General features: G+C 35.6%; 2 protein-coding genes across 5 annotated transcripts; one reads left to right on the top strand and one right to left on the bottom strand.

Annotated features, from left to right (window-relative positions):
* Positions 1 to 292: 292 nt before the first annotated feature.
* LOC117428025 (sodium/potassium/calcium exchanger 5-like) lies at positions 293 to 5,103 on the top strand. 3 transcript variants are annotated; one of them, XR_004660626.2, is made up of 9 exons: positions 293 to 622; positions 1,016 to 1,195; positions 1,403 to 1,486; positions 1,584 to 1,687; positions 2,084 to 2,184; positions 2,801 to 3,084; positions 3,226 to 3,428; positions 4,391 to 4,492; positions 4,714 to 4,852. XR_004660626.2 is itself a non-coding variant. In XM_034046528.3 (9 exons), exons 1-9 carry the CDS (start codon positions 463 to 465, stop codon positions 5,034 to 5,036), a joined length of 1,545 nt encoding a protein of 514 aa, XP_033902419.3. In that variant the 5' UTR covers positions 304 to 462; the 3' UTR covers positions 5,037 to 5,103. The 3 variants fall into 3 exon arrangements, 2 of the variants coding, with proteins under 2 accessions (XP_033902419.3, XP_033902420.3); XM_034046528.3 differs by having other exon boundaries at positions 304 to 622; positions 3,226 to 3,432; positions 4,714 to 5,103; XM_034046529.3 differs by having other exon boundaries at positions 498 to 618; positions 3,226 to 3,432; positions 4,714 to 5,103.
* Positions 5,104 to 5,203: 100 nt separating this feature from the next.
* On the bottom strand, positions 5,204 to 14,196 carry LOC117428549 (myelin expression factor 2-like). Of its 2 annotated transcripts, XM_058995133.1 has the most exons (17): positions 13,945 to 14,196; positions 13,030 to 13,238; positions 10,550 to 12,029; positions 10,312 to 10,405; positions 9,777 to 9,965; positions 9,093 to 9,246; positions 8,815 to 8,864; positions 8,320 to 8,380; positions 7,797 to 7,907; positions 7,292 to 7,345; positions 7,094 to 7,192; positions 6,867 to 6,962; positions 6,682 to 6,777; positions 6,354 to 6,422; positions 5,868 to 6,058; positions 5,738 to 5,789; positions 5,204 to 5,584 (listed from the first exon to the last, which is right to left on the bottom strand). In XM_058995133.1, the coding sequence occupies exons 3-17, from the start codon at positions 10,612 to 10,614 to the stop codon at positions 5,421 to 5,423; spliced, it is 1,545 nt and encodes a 514-aa protein (XP_058851116.1). In that variant the 5' UTR covers positions 10,615 to 12,029; positions 13,030 to 13,238; positions 13,945 to 14,196; the 3' UTR covers positions 5,204 to 5,420. The 2 variants fall into 2 exon arrangements, with proteins under 2 accessions (XP_058851116.1, XP_058851117.1); XM_058995134.1 differs by lacking the exon at positions 6,354 to 6,422.
* Between the last annotated feature and the right edge of the window lie 2,627 nt (positions 14,197 to 16,823).

Here is a 16,823-nt window from a genome sequence, read left to right as displayed (position 1 = left end):
AAAAATGTAGTGAAGGCATAAGCTGCAGCATTAACATGTGGCTTATAAAACCATAGCCTTTGCCAGGATATATAGGCTATAACAAGTGTACACAGTTAATACCGAAGGTAGATTACAATGACTCACATCCACAGAAAGCAGAATAAACTCTTATAACAAATGTCATTTTACAGAAGTTGTTCTTCCATCCCCAAGCCTGTTCTTCTTTCCCATACTGTACTAGCGACTGTATTGAACAACAGCCTGATTGGTTACCTAATTGGCCCCTGGCACAGAGCTCATTAACTGGGTATACTTCAATCTCGTGATCCCTGCTCGTCTGAGTAAAGCCAGCTCTGATCATGTTTTGTGAACTCAATCTATCCTGAAGTATAAGAAAGACGAACTACCTTTTCTCATATTATCAAGACCCGCTCTAGAGTGGGGAGAAAGACGCACATTTCTAGATTTTTGAAAACAACAATGGTTACATCTACATTTCTGGAAAGGAGGAAGAAAAGAAGAGAAATTGTGTTTTACATTACTGGGCTATTCCTCGTTCTCTACGGCACGGTTCACCTCATTTACAGAGTTTCTGCATCCTCTGTTTTCGCAAGTGTAGCAAGAGTTCGACGGGATGTAGGTCAGTTTAATTTACAAGTTTTGTCTCAGTTAATCCGACAACCGCAAATGTTGTGCCCACTTTGAAATAACGAGGTAGTGATAAAGCGAGAAGTGATTGCGCCCCTGAACGTGTTAATGCAATTAAAATGCGTATTAAACGGATACAGCACGGATCAAAGGCTGCTTTTAAGAACAACAACTGCACTTTGATAGTCTAGATAGTGGTTGTTTTGTGCAGTATTATTCATGGTTTTATAACTAGCAATGGGAGGTAAAGGCACCGTTGTGATTTACATACGGGAAAAACGCAGGACACTTTTTATTAAAAAATACTTCTAATGCTTTATCAATTGTTCAGTTACAACATGTTGTAATTGTATCGGCTGTGTATCTTTTTTTTTTTTTTGCATAGAGAATGAAACTCGCTGCGTGCCTCCCCCATCTTCAGAGTTTCCAGAAGCGTTTTTCACACCGCAAGAAAGAAAGGATGGGGGCATTGTTATTTATTTCATGATCATCTTTTACATGCTATTAGCAGTCGCTATTGTTTGTGAAGACTACTTCTTACCTTCCTTGGAAATGATCAGTGAACGTAAGTTAACGCATGAACTACATATATTCAATGTTTTTAAATGCCATAACGAACTAATGTCATGTACCTTGCTTTGTTATGCTGGTGGTGATCATGCAGTAGTTTAAATACTTTGACACTGTTGCACAGTGCACTTATGTAAAATAACAGTACCAAGCTTCGTTGTTTAATAGCTTGTATCGTGCTTTAACAGTACTTGTTTTACAGGTCTTGGTTTGTCCCAGGATGTTGCTGGAGCAACTTTCATGGCCGCTGGTAGCTCAACCCCAGAACTGGTCACCACATTTCTAGGTGCTGTGATATAAAAAAGAAACATTTCAATCACCTTACTCTAATTATCATTTTTAAAAGCAACACTTTATTTTGTTACCTTTTTATTTGTTTCTAGGTGTATTTGTTACAAAGGGAGACATTGGTGTCAGTACTATAGTTGGATCAGCAGTTTACAATTTACTAGCTATTTGTGCTGCATGTGGATTATTATCATCTGTGGTATGTACAATGCTAATGAATATATGCTCCGTTTTACACATTGTATTGGTTAAAAACAAAGGGTGTGCCTTGGTTTGATCTTTCATATACTTTCTTAAATGTATATAACAATAGGATTGTTGAGTAAGGAGGTTTACAGCTACTGTGTGTACTGTTACAGTACTGGAATTAACAGTTAAGTAGCTAGAGCTTTATTTGGGTTTAATAATACTGTTAAGATTTATAAAATTCTGGAAATGTGGTTGATCTCTTAAAGAATTTAAAAGTCAAACACGTGAGTGTTAAAATATAATGGTTTATTAATAATAATAATAATAATAATAATAATAATAATAATAATAGCTTTGCTCAATTTAATGTAAATATATACAGTATAATTTGTATTACCTTTTACAGGTGTCAAGGCTAACGTGTTGGCCATTGTTCAGAGACTGTGTGGCATACGCGATAAGTGTATCAGCAATTATTGCAATTATCTCTGACAGCAAAATATACTGGTAAGAACACGTATTTAGGTATGTATTTATTCTTTCAAATACAACTACATTTTTATGTCTAAGTGCTGTAACACATTTTTGTAGTTTGCAGAAATTAGCAAGATTGCGCTTTTTGATATTATGTAAAAGAAATGAACACAAGATCCATTCTGTAAAGCCATGCAGAGGTTCTGTTGAAAGGCTCTCCTGGATGCTTACCACATGTAACATCTGGAGAACAATAGCAGCTTCTCATGGACGCTCACTGGTGCACGATGAGAATGTCACAATGCTGGTCATGCTGATATACTGGGCTAATAAAGGTCAGATGGTGTGCTGTACACATTATTTAGTGACCTACTGTGTGCTTGACTTTTGTGAATGGTAACTACTATATATACATGATGTTTGCATGGATAATTGTTATTTATTAAATATACAAGAAGCAAGTGTTCCGATTCACTCTTTTGTAAAATGTCCTGTTTCTTATCAATGTTATGCATGCTACCTGCATAGATTTTCAGGTTTCATTGTTTGGCTTAAAACTTCAAGGCATGTCATTAAAAAAAAAAAAAAAAAAAAAGTGGATCGAAACTTCACAAATGGCATGTTACATTTTTTGTTGTCTTTTTCAAAGGTATGAAGCTGCTTCTCTGTTGCTGATTTATGGGGTGTACATTGTGGTTCTGTGCTTTGACATCCATATCAACCAGTACATGTTAAAGAAGTTTAGTCCATGCTGTCATTGCCTGACTGAAGCAATGGAGCAGAGTAGTGAACAGCAGCCATTAGTTGGATGGAAGGAAGACAGTGGATTGTTGTTGCACAGGCATTCCAGAACTGACAGTGGGATCTTTCAGGAAGACTCGGGTTACTCGCAGCTTTCACTTAGTTTACACGGACTAAATGAAATATCTGGTGGTAAGAGAAAATTCTGTAGTCAAATTTTTTTTTTACAGTGTTAATATTCATGTTTTTGAATGTGTGCCACAGGCAAAATGAACCGTTTGTGGTATATTGAAAGGATGTGAGGTAGTGGGTACTCTTTGCATTTCCTAATAGGTCATCCAAGTGTCTTTATGATACCGGAAGCAGACCTGAAGAGAATTCTGTGGGTACTGTCCCTACCCGTCACATTATTACTGTTCTTAACCACTCCCGACTGTCGAAGGCAGTTCTGGAAAAGATGGTTCTTGATCACCTTCTTCATGGCTGCAGTGTGGATTTCTGCATTCACATATATCCTGGTCTGGATGGTCACAGTAGTAGGTATGATTCGTTGTTTATTTCTTTACTTTTAAGCACAGTATTTGGAGTTCTTGCATTAAGAACCACTCCAAATGACTGGAAACTTAATGAAAAGCTAAGAGGGCAGTAAACATTCTTTTTAGATTTAGACTCATCTATAAAAAATACTTTCGTTCATTTTTCAATACAACTGCAGAATCACATGTTCTCGTAAGATTTGAAATTCCTCTATTTTGTCCTAAGGGATTAGTGTATCCCCTTGTCTGAAGTCAGACGTGACTCTCAGCCAGTGGAGGAGTAAGGGCTGCTTTGCCCTGTGGGATACTCTGAGAAATCATGTGATGTCAACTGACATTGTAGAGCATAAGAGGATTATTATCCTACCACCAGTTAGATACTCACATGCTAGAACTAGCGAATGTTTTCATGTTTGGCTGAACTATCCAGGTATAACAAAATACATTGCAGATAGCAAGTGAAAACCCATTAAGTGAAATTAGCTTAACGCATTTGACGCTGTTAACCAGTATCTACATTTTTACAAAAACTTGTATCCATGTGATGGTGTTATAAAACAAGCCTTCCTAGTATGCTTCTTTTTTACCTAGTACTTTTTTTTTTTACCTAGAGGGATAAAGCAAGCTAGTTGCAGAATTAAATAGATAGACCTACTAGAGTTAAGTTAGTGGCAAGTTTTTTAGTAGAAATCCTCAGTTAACACGGCTGCCAAAAAGAGGTTGCAATGGTGAATAGTATTTAGAGCTGATCAATAAAGGTTTACTGCGTACCTTAACCAGACATGTTCGCTTGCAGAATCCATCTTTGAGTTGGAACTGCCATTTCAGTATGCAATAGGTTTTTAAAACTATACCCTTTGAAATCAGCCCATTTTCAGTAACAGATATAACTGCTGTTATTTACTACTTGTAAAACCTACTGTATTTGAACAGAATTGTAACATTACCTAATTCTACTGTAGGAGAAACCTTGGGGGTCCCAGACACTGTGATGGGCCTCACCCTTTTGGCAGCAGGAACAAGCATTCCTGACACTGTGGCAAGTGTACTGGTCGCTAGAGAAGGTATTACATTTTTATTGATGCATTATATTTGTATAGAAAGAAATGTGTCATTGTGTAGCACCAAAACCATTTTCAGTTCTGTCATTTTAGAAGTATTGGAAAAATCATTAGATTTAGAAACTTGTGTCAAAGTGAACCAACAACCTATACCATTATTATAATATTGTTTTGTCGATTTAGTTTCTGTACATTAAAAGCTATATCTTTTGTTTGTCTTTCAGGAAAGGGAGATATGGCAATGTCTAATATTGTTGGATCCAATGTATTTGATATGCTTTGTCTTGGTTTACCATGGTTCATTAAGACAGTATTTGTGGACACAACTTCACCTGTGGAAGTAAACAGCACAGGTTTGTTGTACACAGCTTCCGCCCTTCTCCTGTCCATTGTATTTATATTCCTGGCTGTACATCTGAACAGGTGGAAATTAGATAAGAAGCTTGGTACTGTATGCTTGTTTTTCTACATTCTCTTTGCAACATTATCTATTTTGTATGAAATTGGAATTATTGGAAGCAATCCAATAAGAGCATGCAATGACTGAATCATTCTCTTCTACAGCAAATGTATTTTCATTGAGAGATGTAAACCATTAAAAGGATAAAATACAATTTCATGTCCTACCATGTTTCCTTACATGACTGATGTGTGGAAACATGCAACACGCCATGTTATTTACATAGTATTTTACTTAATAAAACACTGCAATAATTTTTTTTTTTTTTAAAAACCACCATTTATTCATTCAATTAAACTAAACTGCCACAAAACAAAAAAATCTAAGGGTTTTGACAAGTCACAGACAGCCCTATACGTTCATCCAGTTTTAAAAGCTGGTGAGCACTGAGACATTTCTTATGGTACAATAGAGAACAGACTTGCAGGAAATGCATTAAGAAAAAAAAAAAAAGACAGCATCTCTAAATGTTTATGCGTTTCGATCCATCCGAACATCTACTTCTCTTCCGTTGATCCTTGTGCCATTCATAATTCTACAAGCATTTTCTGCACTTTCTGGTGAATCAAAACGAACCGTACCACAACCTTTAGATCTTCCATTCTCCATTTTAATTTCTGCAAACATAACTTGACCTGTGAAGTACAGACAACAAAAAGTAATAACCCTCTTTCGAATCAACTGAGTAGGTGCGAGAAGTCAAATTAAAACACCAGCAAAACCTTCATAAAGAATTTGTAAAATTGCAATCTCAGACATAGATGAAATTAAGTCTTAAAAAAGCTTACCACAATGGATGAAATTTTCCTTCAACTTCTGCCAGGTAAGATCAAATGGAAGCTGAAAAAGAAAATCTGTTACTATAACCCTTCTAAGAAATACATAATGCTCAAATATATGTGCAGGTCTTTTACTTACATTTCTGACAAAAATCTGGCAACCCTTGGTACCAGATCCTCTGTCTGACTTTCCTCCTCCAATAGGGCCAGATCCAAAACCACCGAAGCCGCGATTCATATCCATACCACCACCACCACCACCCATTCTATCAAAACTGGAGCTCATGCGGTCCATTCCCATTCCAACTCCCATGCTGTTCATTCCACTACCTAAAAGCAAAAATACGTCCATTACACATTTCCTTGTATTGTAAATGCTTTAATTCAACAAAAAGACTTTCTGGTTTCTCACACATTATATTGCATGGCAATATAATATCACTTTCCCAAAGTCATAATGCCTCTACGTACATATATAAATGTGAGTGCTTTATTTCAATGCATGTATATGTTAAGGGTTTTATAAAGACTAATCTACATTACACAAAAGGGAAGAAAAAAAAAAAAAGATGTGAGAAAGCAAAAAAGCGTATTAACATTAAAAATGGGAAAAATGAAGGGATACCTAATCCATGTCCCATTAGACTCATGCCAGCACTACCCATTCCTCCTCCAAATCCTCCCATTCCTCCTCCTGATGAAGAAAATGAACTAACAGTCAATTCAGGATAGATAATTAAAATACTCCCCAAAACCTATAATTTTGATGGATCAGATAAAAAACAAAATGTTTAGGTGTGCTGGCACCAATTAATACAAACATATAATTTAATAATCAAAACAAGAAAGCTAGCAACAATCTATGAGAAAACAACTTGATGCTGAAATGTATGTCAAAAGAAAACAATGTTGGTGTGAATCAATGAGGAGTTTTAATACCAACATTTTCTTACCCATTGCTCCAAAAGAATCTCCGTACCCTCGGTTCATTGGCAAATCACTTCTACTGAAGTCTCTATCCATGCCACTTATTCCCGAACGATGCATATCTGAAAGACAATTTATATAAAAAAAATAAAATAATAATAATAATAATAGTAACAACAACAACAAAATCTTTAACAGGGATACATCTTACCTCCCATGCCACTGCCCATTCTGCCACTCATTCCTCCCATACCACTGCCCAGTCCACCCATACCAGTGCCCAGGTTTCCTCTATAATCATCCATTCCTGTAAACACACAGTAATTGTTATTCAACCACTAGCTCTACAGATACTTCTAGTCGAAACATGCAGGGTACTTTCTTGTTCAATAAAGTAGCAATAGCATGATTTTATCAAACAAAAGCCCTGGAACTTACCCCCCATCCTTCCAATAGGCGCCAAGTCCCTGCCTCCATAGCCTCCCATGTTGCTTATCCCGTCCATCCCTCCGCCATATCCACCACTGCCACTAACTCCTACAAAGGCAGGATTTCATTCTTAGATGTGTGGAATACAAATGATCAAATAAAAATACATAAATAAATGCAATTTGAATATAAACAATGGTAACCCACCTGTTCCCATCCTGCTCATACCACCAAAACCAGGTCTATCCATTCCACTCATAGCTTTAAACATAGAAATTAAAAAAATAATAATAATGAAAAAGATTGAATTAGCACACAATAATTACCTTGATAAATAAGCGCTAGGAAGCAGTAAAATCTGTCATGAACTACAAAACAAGTAAACAACCTGATTCATCAGAAGACAAACATTTATTCCCAAAATCATCCTCTATGGTGACCAGTATAAAAGTTACAAAGAATAGCCCCAACATATGTGAAAACTTCATATTTGATATGTTCTTACATATCATTCACCTAATTCAAATAGAGTATCTCAAAGCACTGGGTCAAAGTCACATGACTAATACAGAAGTGGTTATGTTTGCAAAATGAAATATGAAAGTGTGGCAGCATTTATATTAGCATATACCAGCACCTGCCTATATGAAAACCATTTCAAGTCTGTAAATGCATTTGTATTCCAATGTATTCTAATTTCGAATATACCTACCTCCAGGGCCCATATTTCCCATTCCTCCTCCTCCACTTCCTCCACTCAATCTGTTTGCATTAATTGGTTGACCTCCAGGTCCAAGACCCAATCCAATACCACTGAGCCCACCTAAGACAGCATTATTATTATTTTATTTGTACTTCATTTACATCAACAAAAAACCATCACTCCACAACTATCATGAGAAGAAGGGCCGCGCAAAGCATATATCATTATAGTAAAAGACAATGCCCCCTTGATTACTGACCACAAAATACAGGTATGTTTCCCAAATTCCCCCACACTTACTCTCAAGAGTATAGTTTTTAAGAATGTTTTTAACAAATAAAACTATTACTGGTAAATTGTGCTGATGTTCTGACAAAGGTCTGACGACCGAAACGTAAGCTCTTTTCTGTTTTATTTATTTTAAACAATAAAGTGAGATTTTGCATAATGCAATGTGCAGGATTTTTCTATTACTTCTGTTGTGCTGAAAGATAACATCTAAGTTAAATCAAATGAAGGCAATAATACTTACGAGGCAACTGAGGAGTCTTTTCTATTGGACGGAAGTCATCATGAGGAATAGACTTGTCATCCTAAAATCCAGAATTAAATGTGAAGGTTAAAGTTAGTAACCCCAGGCGTATAACTTTCTGGGATCAGTATTTAGTAATCTCACACTGCCTGCATACATGATTTCAGGACATTCTAAACTACTTGGCACTGTGTTAATTTATTGTGAAAAAGAGAAGAAAGGGTTTTAATGGTTTTAAAAATGTGTCTGAAGATGGAAAATAAGTAAGGGAAAAGCAAAAGGTGTATACAAGGTATGATGTAAGGAACAAAAAAATAAGAATCGAAGTAGTATTAAGATTAGGGAAAAATATATGAAAGTAACCATTTATTGAAATGTAATATTGTTGTACTATGTATGTTGATCAAAGAGGTGAAGGGTTTAGAGTACTGTCATAGAACCTGAAAAGTGTGATATCTTAAGGTTTTTAAGTTATATAAAAATAAATAAACTTACCATTTTTACATGCATAGGCCTATCAAATAAAAACTGTCCATTTAACATTGCTGAAATCATAACATTAAGGAAAAACAAATTAAACAATAACTTCATTGTACAACTACATAATCTCATTTCTATATCCGTATGAAAGAAAAGGTGTACTCTGAATAGGAACTTCAGATTAATCGGCTGCAAATTAATTTGGAGCTAGTCTCAATCATTGTTACTTCATCAAATAGTATTATTCATACACACTAATTTCTTCTAAATTCTACAAAAAAAAGAAAGGATACAGATGGCCTGCACTGCTTCTAGGGCTTGATCAAATGTAACAGTTCCCATGCCGCGACTTTTGCCCTCCTTGTCTTCTTTGACATCTGCTCTTTTAACTGTTCCAGCCATGCTAAACACCTCCTTAAGCTTTTTCCATCCAACTTTGAAATCAAGCTTTAAAAAATAAAGAATATTTTAGTTTGATCAGTGACAAATATCACCCACCAAGTAATTCACCAAGACCTTCACTACTCAAAACTATGAAAACAACAAATGGTTTGAAGAATGACTGAGAGTGGGCCAGTGCTCCCCAAATATCTTGCTATCCCTTGGTATTACCTCCCAAAAAATGGGTTTCTGCAATGGGTTGCTCAAAAGACTGTTTCTACAATAAACACTGCAGAAATGTATTGGGGGTAAAATGAAGAACACATCTCTCATCCAGACATTCTTCATGTTATTTCGGTGTACCAGACAGTTAGCTCATTAAAATATTTTGCCTATTTTTGAAGAGGGGACTATTACTGATTTAAGGATACCAAGATATTTGGAAAGCAAGGGGTGTGTGAGGGGTACAAAATCGACAATAAATGCCCCACTGCCAGTCATCCCACATACAAGTTGAAAATACAGGTAGTTATTCCAAACATAGGAGAGAAGAAATGCTTAAGTTAAACGATGAGAGGTTGAACGCATTCGCTTACATTGGCAACAAACACTGTTGTTCCAAGCCTTCCATCTTGTAATCCATTGATAATTTCAGGAGGAATATTTGGATTATTAGCAATTGAAGGTGGCAGGTTCATTACACCAGGTCCCCCATCTTGCCCACGTCCACCTGGGAACATTCCAGTACGCTGTAGCATCCTACGAGCATGCTCGCCATCAGGATCCTGCAAAATTCAGTGCAGATCAGAGTCCAGTACTGTTAGACTTGTATTGAATTCAGCCACATGTATCTTTTCTACAGCTCAGAAGTATTTAATATTCTGTTTAGCAGTTAAGCTACTTGCTTGTAAGTTTTTGATAGCTCAAGATGACATATTCTTGCACTATGGTTTCAATTGTTAAAGACTATACAACAGGACTAGAAAAGCCTCAGCAATACTGCTTTGTGTACCCAAAGGAAAAAAACGCATCTGTAGTAGTAACGCAAGATCTGTGTAAACAATTTAAAATCGATAAAGTATGTACTCTTGATTTATTCTATTTTCAAACAATAAAAGACAATTTCCGTACCTCTTTGATGTTGAGTGGTCTTCCACTGAGATCATATTTGTTCATAACATCTATTGCCTTCTTTACAAACTCTTCATCTTTAAACTCTACAACACTAAACAGACAATATTTATTTTAGATGCATACAATAAACATATTTTGACATTAAAAACTCCAAGAAACCCTAAACACTATCAATAGACTATTAGTTTAGTTAAATAATAAACACAGAAACAATTAGAAGTACATTTAAACTTACCCACAACCCTGCAGCATTATGGTGTGTTCACAAGGGTACAGAAAGAAAGAAAAAGAGAAAGTCATTTTTGTAAGCGTGAACTAAACATGTTTCTCCATATTTGAACAGAAAATGTACCTAATTTGGAAATTTCTACAAACCATTTGAAGAACTTAGTGTACCACCCACTTTATTCTGATGTGTAGCAAACCCAGTTCATAATTCTTTCCTGCATGACAAACTGTTTAACAGGGCTTTTAAACATCCTGTTCAAAAGTGTTAAAAGTGCTCTCTTTTCCCCTACATTTGTGGGACATTCTGGACATTTACTTTTTTTTTTTTTTTTCTTTTATGGACTAACAAGATGTAAACATTTCTCAAACAGTTATATAACCAAGGCAATTGTTAGCATTAATCCCTAATTCTTGCACACTAGGCCTTACAATGGATGGCTAAAACAATGTACATGTATCAATGGAGGAGTGTGAACCATGGTTACCTTACCTCTTATTAGCATTATTATCACTGGTCACTATTCATCAAATGAATAGTTGCTGTTATTTTATTTGTTTTTTATGCAGATGTGTGAAAGACAATGCTATAGTTGCTGCTGCTTATAATGGTATCTAATCACTTCAGGTGTTGTAGTTCAAACTTACAACATTGATCTAGTGCAATCAGACCATAAGATCTAATTCAGGTATCACAAATGTTTAATGTGGTATTTGAGATATTTGCATATCAAAAACGTGATATAAGTTAAGAATCTACAGAATGTTAGTTTAACAGATGACCAGTAATAATGTCAATAACACAAAGCATATTTTAAAGCACTGGTTAACACTCCTTTAAAAGTATAAATATTCTCATACAACTTTCAAATGTTACTAAGAATAATAAAAAATAAAATAAAAAAGTAATAACAAACACCACACACAGAATGCTTAATCACACACTTCCTATATTTGACATTCAAAATGAATTTTTGCTTTTAAGAACGTAAACAAGTCCAACTTTTAAAAATCTAAAAGCATGACAGGATTTGTAAATTTAAAAAGTTAGTCTTATTTAAACTATGAAACAAGTTCTGACAAATTAAACATCCATTGGAAAAATGTAACTGTAGAAGCCAACTGAACCACTAATTGAAAACTGCAACAACAAAGACTTGAATGTGCTTAATGGAAAAAACGAAATGCTTTCTATGTTGGCAAGGTTTTCTAGAATCCAATTATACAGCATCAACCAGCCAGCCCTGCTGACAAAAGCTCACAAAATACAGCCAACTATAACAGTCCCAATACCTTACCAGTGTATAAAGCAATTCACAAAATAACATGTTATACAAATAAAACCAGAAATGTCATTACCTTGTACAGAACACGTGATAAAATGAAAACTGCCGAGGACATTAAACCCTCCAGCAGCATGTTGTCCATATCACTTACCCTTGACTTTCCTTCAGCATCCTTAAAGAGTTCCACGTATGTAACCTCACCAACTACATGAGACATACAAAGGGAAAATACCAAAAAACAATACATTTAAAAACACCAGACTTCACTTCACTGTTGCCCTTGGCACAACTCTACAGAGAGAAAAGCCTACATTATTCACTAACAATCAATCCAGACCAACATACCACCTGACAGTAACCATGACATTCGGTTTATTTTCTGGGAAATTTATCAGCCATGGACTCTGAATATGGAAGAAAAACAGCTATATTCAGCCTTAAACATAAAAACATTTCTCTCAATGTGTCCAGCATGATATAGTTGGTGAACAAGTTACCACAGTTAAACTGCTCATTAGCTTTTAAGACACATTTAACCCTTAACTGTTTTAAAGGTGACCTTTCACCATAAACAGTTTGCAGAAAGCTCCTTTTAAAATGACCAAATATTAGTGTAGTGCCCAGCAAGGCACACAATTCCTAATTTATTTTCAGTGAAGTACATCTGTCACCTTACAACAGATACAACAAGATTTGATCAAATTACCAATTGATGCTGTTCATGTTCTGTATTGATGTTCAGTGAACATTTAGGGGTTACATTGTTTTGAACCTGTCAGTACTGTAGACAAAAACCAATTTACAAAATAAACTCCAAAACACACTTAACAAAAGTACATATGCAAAAAGAAAATTAAATCCAGATAATACAACAATTTTTCCCTACAGTCTAAGGTATGTACATCAACAATCACACCCTTAAAAAGTTACAAAATGAATTTCCCTAAAGAACACAATTACCCTCTGATGATCTTCTAAACACTAGCAATTTAAATACCCTCAAAATCTTTTTATTTTACTAATCCTTTGCACAAATGAATTTATTGTGAACATCAAATTTCACCTCATTTCTTTTGCACTGTTCACATTTTGAACCATGAGTAATACCAACAGAAACACCCTTAGTTAAGTGATGGACAAATACCGCCTGTAGTAAGTCCCCAAAGTCCTATTAATCTTTGGTTCCTTGGCCTTGAAAAGTTACCTTTCTCTCTCATAAGATCTTTAATGGCTTGCCATTTCATGTCATATGGGATATTGCTAATAAACACTCTGTTTCGAGGAGACCCCTTCTTGTCTCCAGAGCCTGCATTCTTTTCTTTGGAATAGGGTTGAAATCTGCTTTTCTTGTTCAGATTTGATTTTTCTTTCAGTGTCGACTGCTCCTTGGGGGTTTCCTCGCTCTCAGTAGTTCTGGGGAAAAAAGAAAAAAAAAAAAAAACAACATTTAGGCCATCTCTCTACACATATATACACACACTGTACAAAATACAGCCTTGCAGCCCATTCCCTGAACTGCAAAGAAAAAAAAACTGACTTTATCCTGACATAGCACTGTCGGGGTTTTGTTTACAAAGCCTCATTCATAAACAGCACCGAGGTCCTTGACCTACATTTGTACTGAACCAGTTCCTCTTGATCTGTCTTGTTCAATGTTCGGCGAGCACGTCAAATGTCGTAATAAATACATTAACCTAGACATATGCTTTATCTTCTATTTAAATATACATGAAGCGTAAAAAAATACAGCTCCCGCCACAAAACCCTAACCAACACCACTGGATTAATCGGCTATGTAAGAAACCCACTCAATTTAGATTATTCTGATATAAACATTGTGATATTAATGATATAATGTCAAAATACAACCCAGGTCACAGCGTGCACTAGCATTACGGTACCCAATGTCACTTGAGAAAAGACCAAACAATAATTTCGTCTCCTCCATAAGTTTCGCATTTTATCATTGACAAAGTTTTAAAAGCACAGACCATTGTATATTCATTACTAATAGTAATCACATACTAGGCCTAAACTATCTCCTTAGAATCCACCTGAAATGCCCCCCCATCACCCGCTCGCTCGTAAATAAGTGCTATAAGAAAGAAGAGAAAGTTACGTTTTAACGCCATTGGTGTTGTTTTCTGGTTCCTGGTCGTTTTTTATGTCGGTTACAGTTATTTGTGTTTCTTCTTCTTGTTGTTCTTGTTGTTCGACTTCTACAATCGCAGCCATTGTCGTTTTTTTCTCTCCAGTTCTGCGCGTCTCTCTCCTTTTTCCTGCGCAGTTTGAATCGGCTTCCTCGGCTGAAATGGTTTCTATCGCGAGAGTTAGCGAGAACTTTCATAAACCAAACTAAAACAAGGCAAACAGATCTACGGATATTTTTTCCGTGGGTGCGTTATTTGCGTAAGTCTGAGAGTTACGTCACCTGTCTTGACGTGTGATTTTTAAACAAATTAAACAGCGTTGAATTTATCTTTTTTTTCTTTGGATAGTTTTTTACTCTTTCATATTAAATGTTAGAAATGAATGCAAACTCTCATTATAATAAACTACAAGATAGATTTAAGCATCATAACGTTATATTACCCTCCCTCCCTTCTGTCTTAATTTGTTTTTCCCATTCCTCTCGTAGGGCACTTTCTACAATTGTGGTGTTTGTATTTTATTGCAAAAAAAAAAAATAGGGATAAATATCTGTGTCAGTTTATTTAATCCACTTAAAAATAGGCTGTGTTAATGACAGTAACACAGTGGCTTTAAATAGGTTGTGTTTTTTATATTTGTTCTCGGGCATTGTTTGTGCAAAATTGTTAATATCGTAAACTACCTGTTCTTTAAAATTCTGCATTTAGACAGTGTCAATGTCACAATACCACACACTGGTAGTGTTTATAGCCTATACCGATTTGGTGCACTTCATTGTAATTAATTATTAAACCTTTGGAGTAGTAGGATATTTAAACTAGACTGTTGAGCAAAGATCTTTCAATAGAACATTTTTAGATGGGTCAAATCTGGAGAGGTGTTTTCATGGAGAAAATGGGTTCAGAGGTATGTGTTTTGTAGATCTTATTTCTTGAACAACCCTCAAAGATTTGCATAACTGGTTTATATTGATTTAAAAAAGATATATATATTGTTTAATTCCTATTTTTTTTTAGAAGAAAGTAGGTCACATTATCATTGTTAGGTCTATATATTATTATTATTATTATTATTATTATTATTATTATTATTATTATTATTATTATGATTAAGACCAGTGCATTTACTATTTAATATCTGGTTTGTTTGTTTTTTTGTTTGTTTTTTTCCCGAAACCTCCTCCCAGTAGATGGCGCATATACACGTAGAAGTCACCCCACAGACATTTTCAAAATTTATAGGGGGCAAACCTACCCATTCAAACACATGCAGGTGACATTTATTAGTAATGTCACTGCAGCTCAAGATCTTAGAGTAACAGGTACAAATTAAATACTATTTGGAAAATACACAGACGTTTCCAAAGCACTTGTTCATAAGGTCATGATCACATGTCAACATGGAACCATAAGCTAAAAATAAATAACTAAATAATGGGGGCATATAAAACAAAGCAACTGTACCGAATGCCATTACCAGGTGTGGATTTTAAGCAAGTACTCTGTGTAAAACTGACCTTGCTGCAGTGAATAGTAGATTACTGAATCCAAAGGCTTCCAAAGGGGTTGCCTCTATCGGCATGCAGTGTTTAATTATATACTACTCAACTAACACTATACAATTATGTCAAAATGAAGTCAAATGGACAAACTGCTGGGCCACCGAAAAGAAACCAGTAGCACTTTGAATGATTAAATAATAATGATGCCTCAGCATGGGTCTAATTGGGCATCCTGCAGACTGAGCTTTTATGAACCTAATTCCTTTCTGAGTCAATAGCTCACTTCTAGCATTTCTGTAATGGTTCATTTGGAATGGCTCCAGCAAAATGTTATTTAATTTCTGAAGAAAGGCATGACGGTGTTGCTGGGCAGGGCTCTAAAGGACACTAGTGATTCGCCAATCCTTTTGTATTTTATTTACAAAATGAAGCTGGAACTTCAGTGCATTCGTAATACTGTCACCTACTTATAACACCATATCCTGCTCCTAATTTAAGGTAATGCAAATTCCACAACTTAAGTGTGGATAGAAGAAGGTTTGGTTTCTATCCCGCTGTTTAATATACAAAGTGACAAGCATTGCATTATGAGTATTTCCTGCTGGAGTGAAATTTATAGGAACAGCCTTGCCAGTTGTCAAAGTTAATTTATGTTAATGTACAGAGAGGATCTTGCCCAAATCATTAATTGCAGTACTAGTTTCGATTACTGGATATTGCATAGCCCTTTTAATAAAATGTCTTTTGTAGGTTCTTCTAATATAGTTTGTGTTGCATATTGTGGGTTTACTGTTATAGGCCAGTCAAGATGTGTTTATCTCCTACTGCAGCACAGTGCCCCCTAGGGCCATATTGGTGCATTGGTTCTGTCTAAGAGGGAAGGGATTTCTAATGAAACACAGACAGCACTCCATGCACTGCTACTCTGCAATTCTCAGCCTCAACCTTGATTACCTTCCGAGATTTTACAAGGGGTATTTGTGTTAGCAAAAATATACGATACATGTATATCAGGCAGGATAACATTTAAGGTATCCAGATCTGGTAAAGTGTTGTCTTTGCTGGGTGTAGTGTATGTCTGTATACTTGTCCTCTAGAGTCTGTCCCTGGATTCAGGTTTATATAAAATGGGATACATGCCAATCTGCCTAAATGCCAGTATGCTTTCAAATTCTGAACATCCAGCTGCTTATTGCTTAACTGGAGTAAACAAGGAATCTGAAACAGCTTTTGAACATGGGCTCAGCTGTTAAATGTACCTTTTAACATATTTTAGATTGAAGAGAATGTAATGTCTATTGGGTTTACGTGAAGTTCATAGTATTATGTGTACAGCAAAACTCAAA

This window comes from Acipenser ruthenus, chromosome 21, assembly GCF_902713425.1.
Source record: "Acipenser ruthenus chromosome 21, fAciRut3.2 maternal haplotype, whole genome shotgun sequence".
In the NCBI taxonomy this organism is placed as follows: domain Eukaryota; kingdom Metazoa; phylum Chordata; class Actinopteri; order Acipenseriformes; family Acipenseridae; genus Acipenser; species Acipenser ruthenus.
This window is presented reverse-complemented; position numbering and strand designations above follow the sequence as displayed.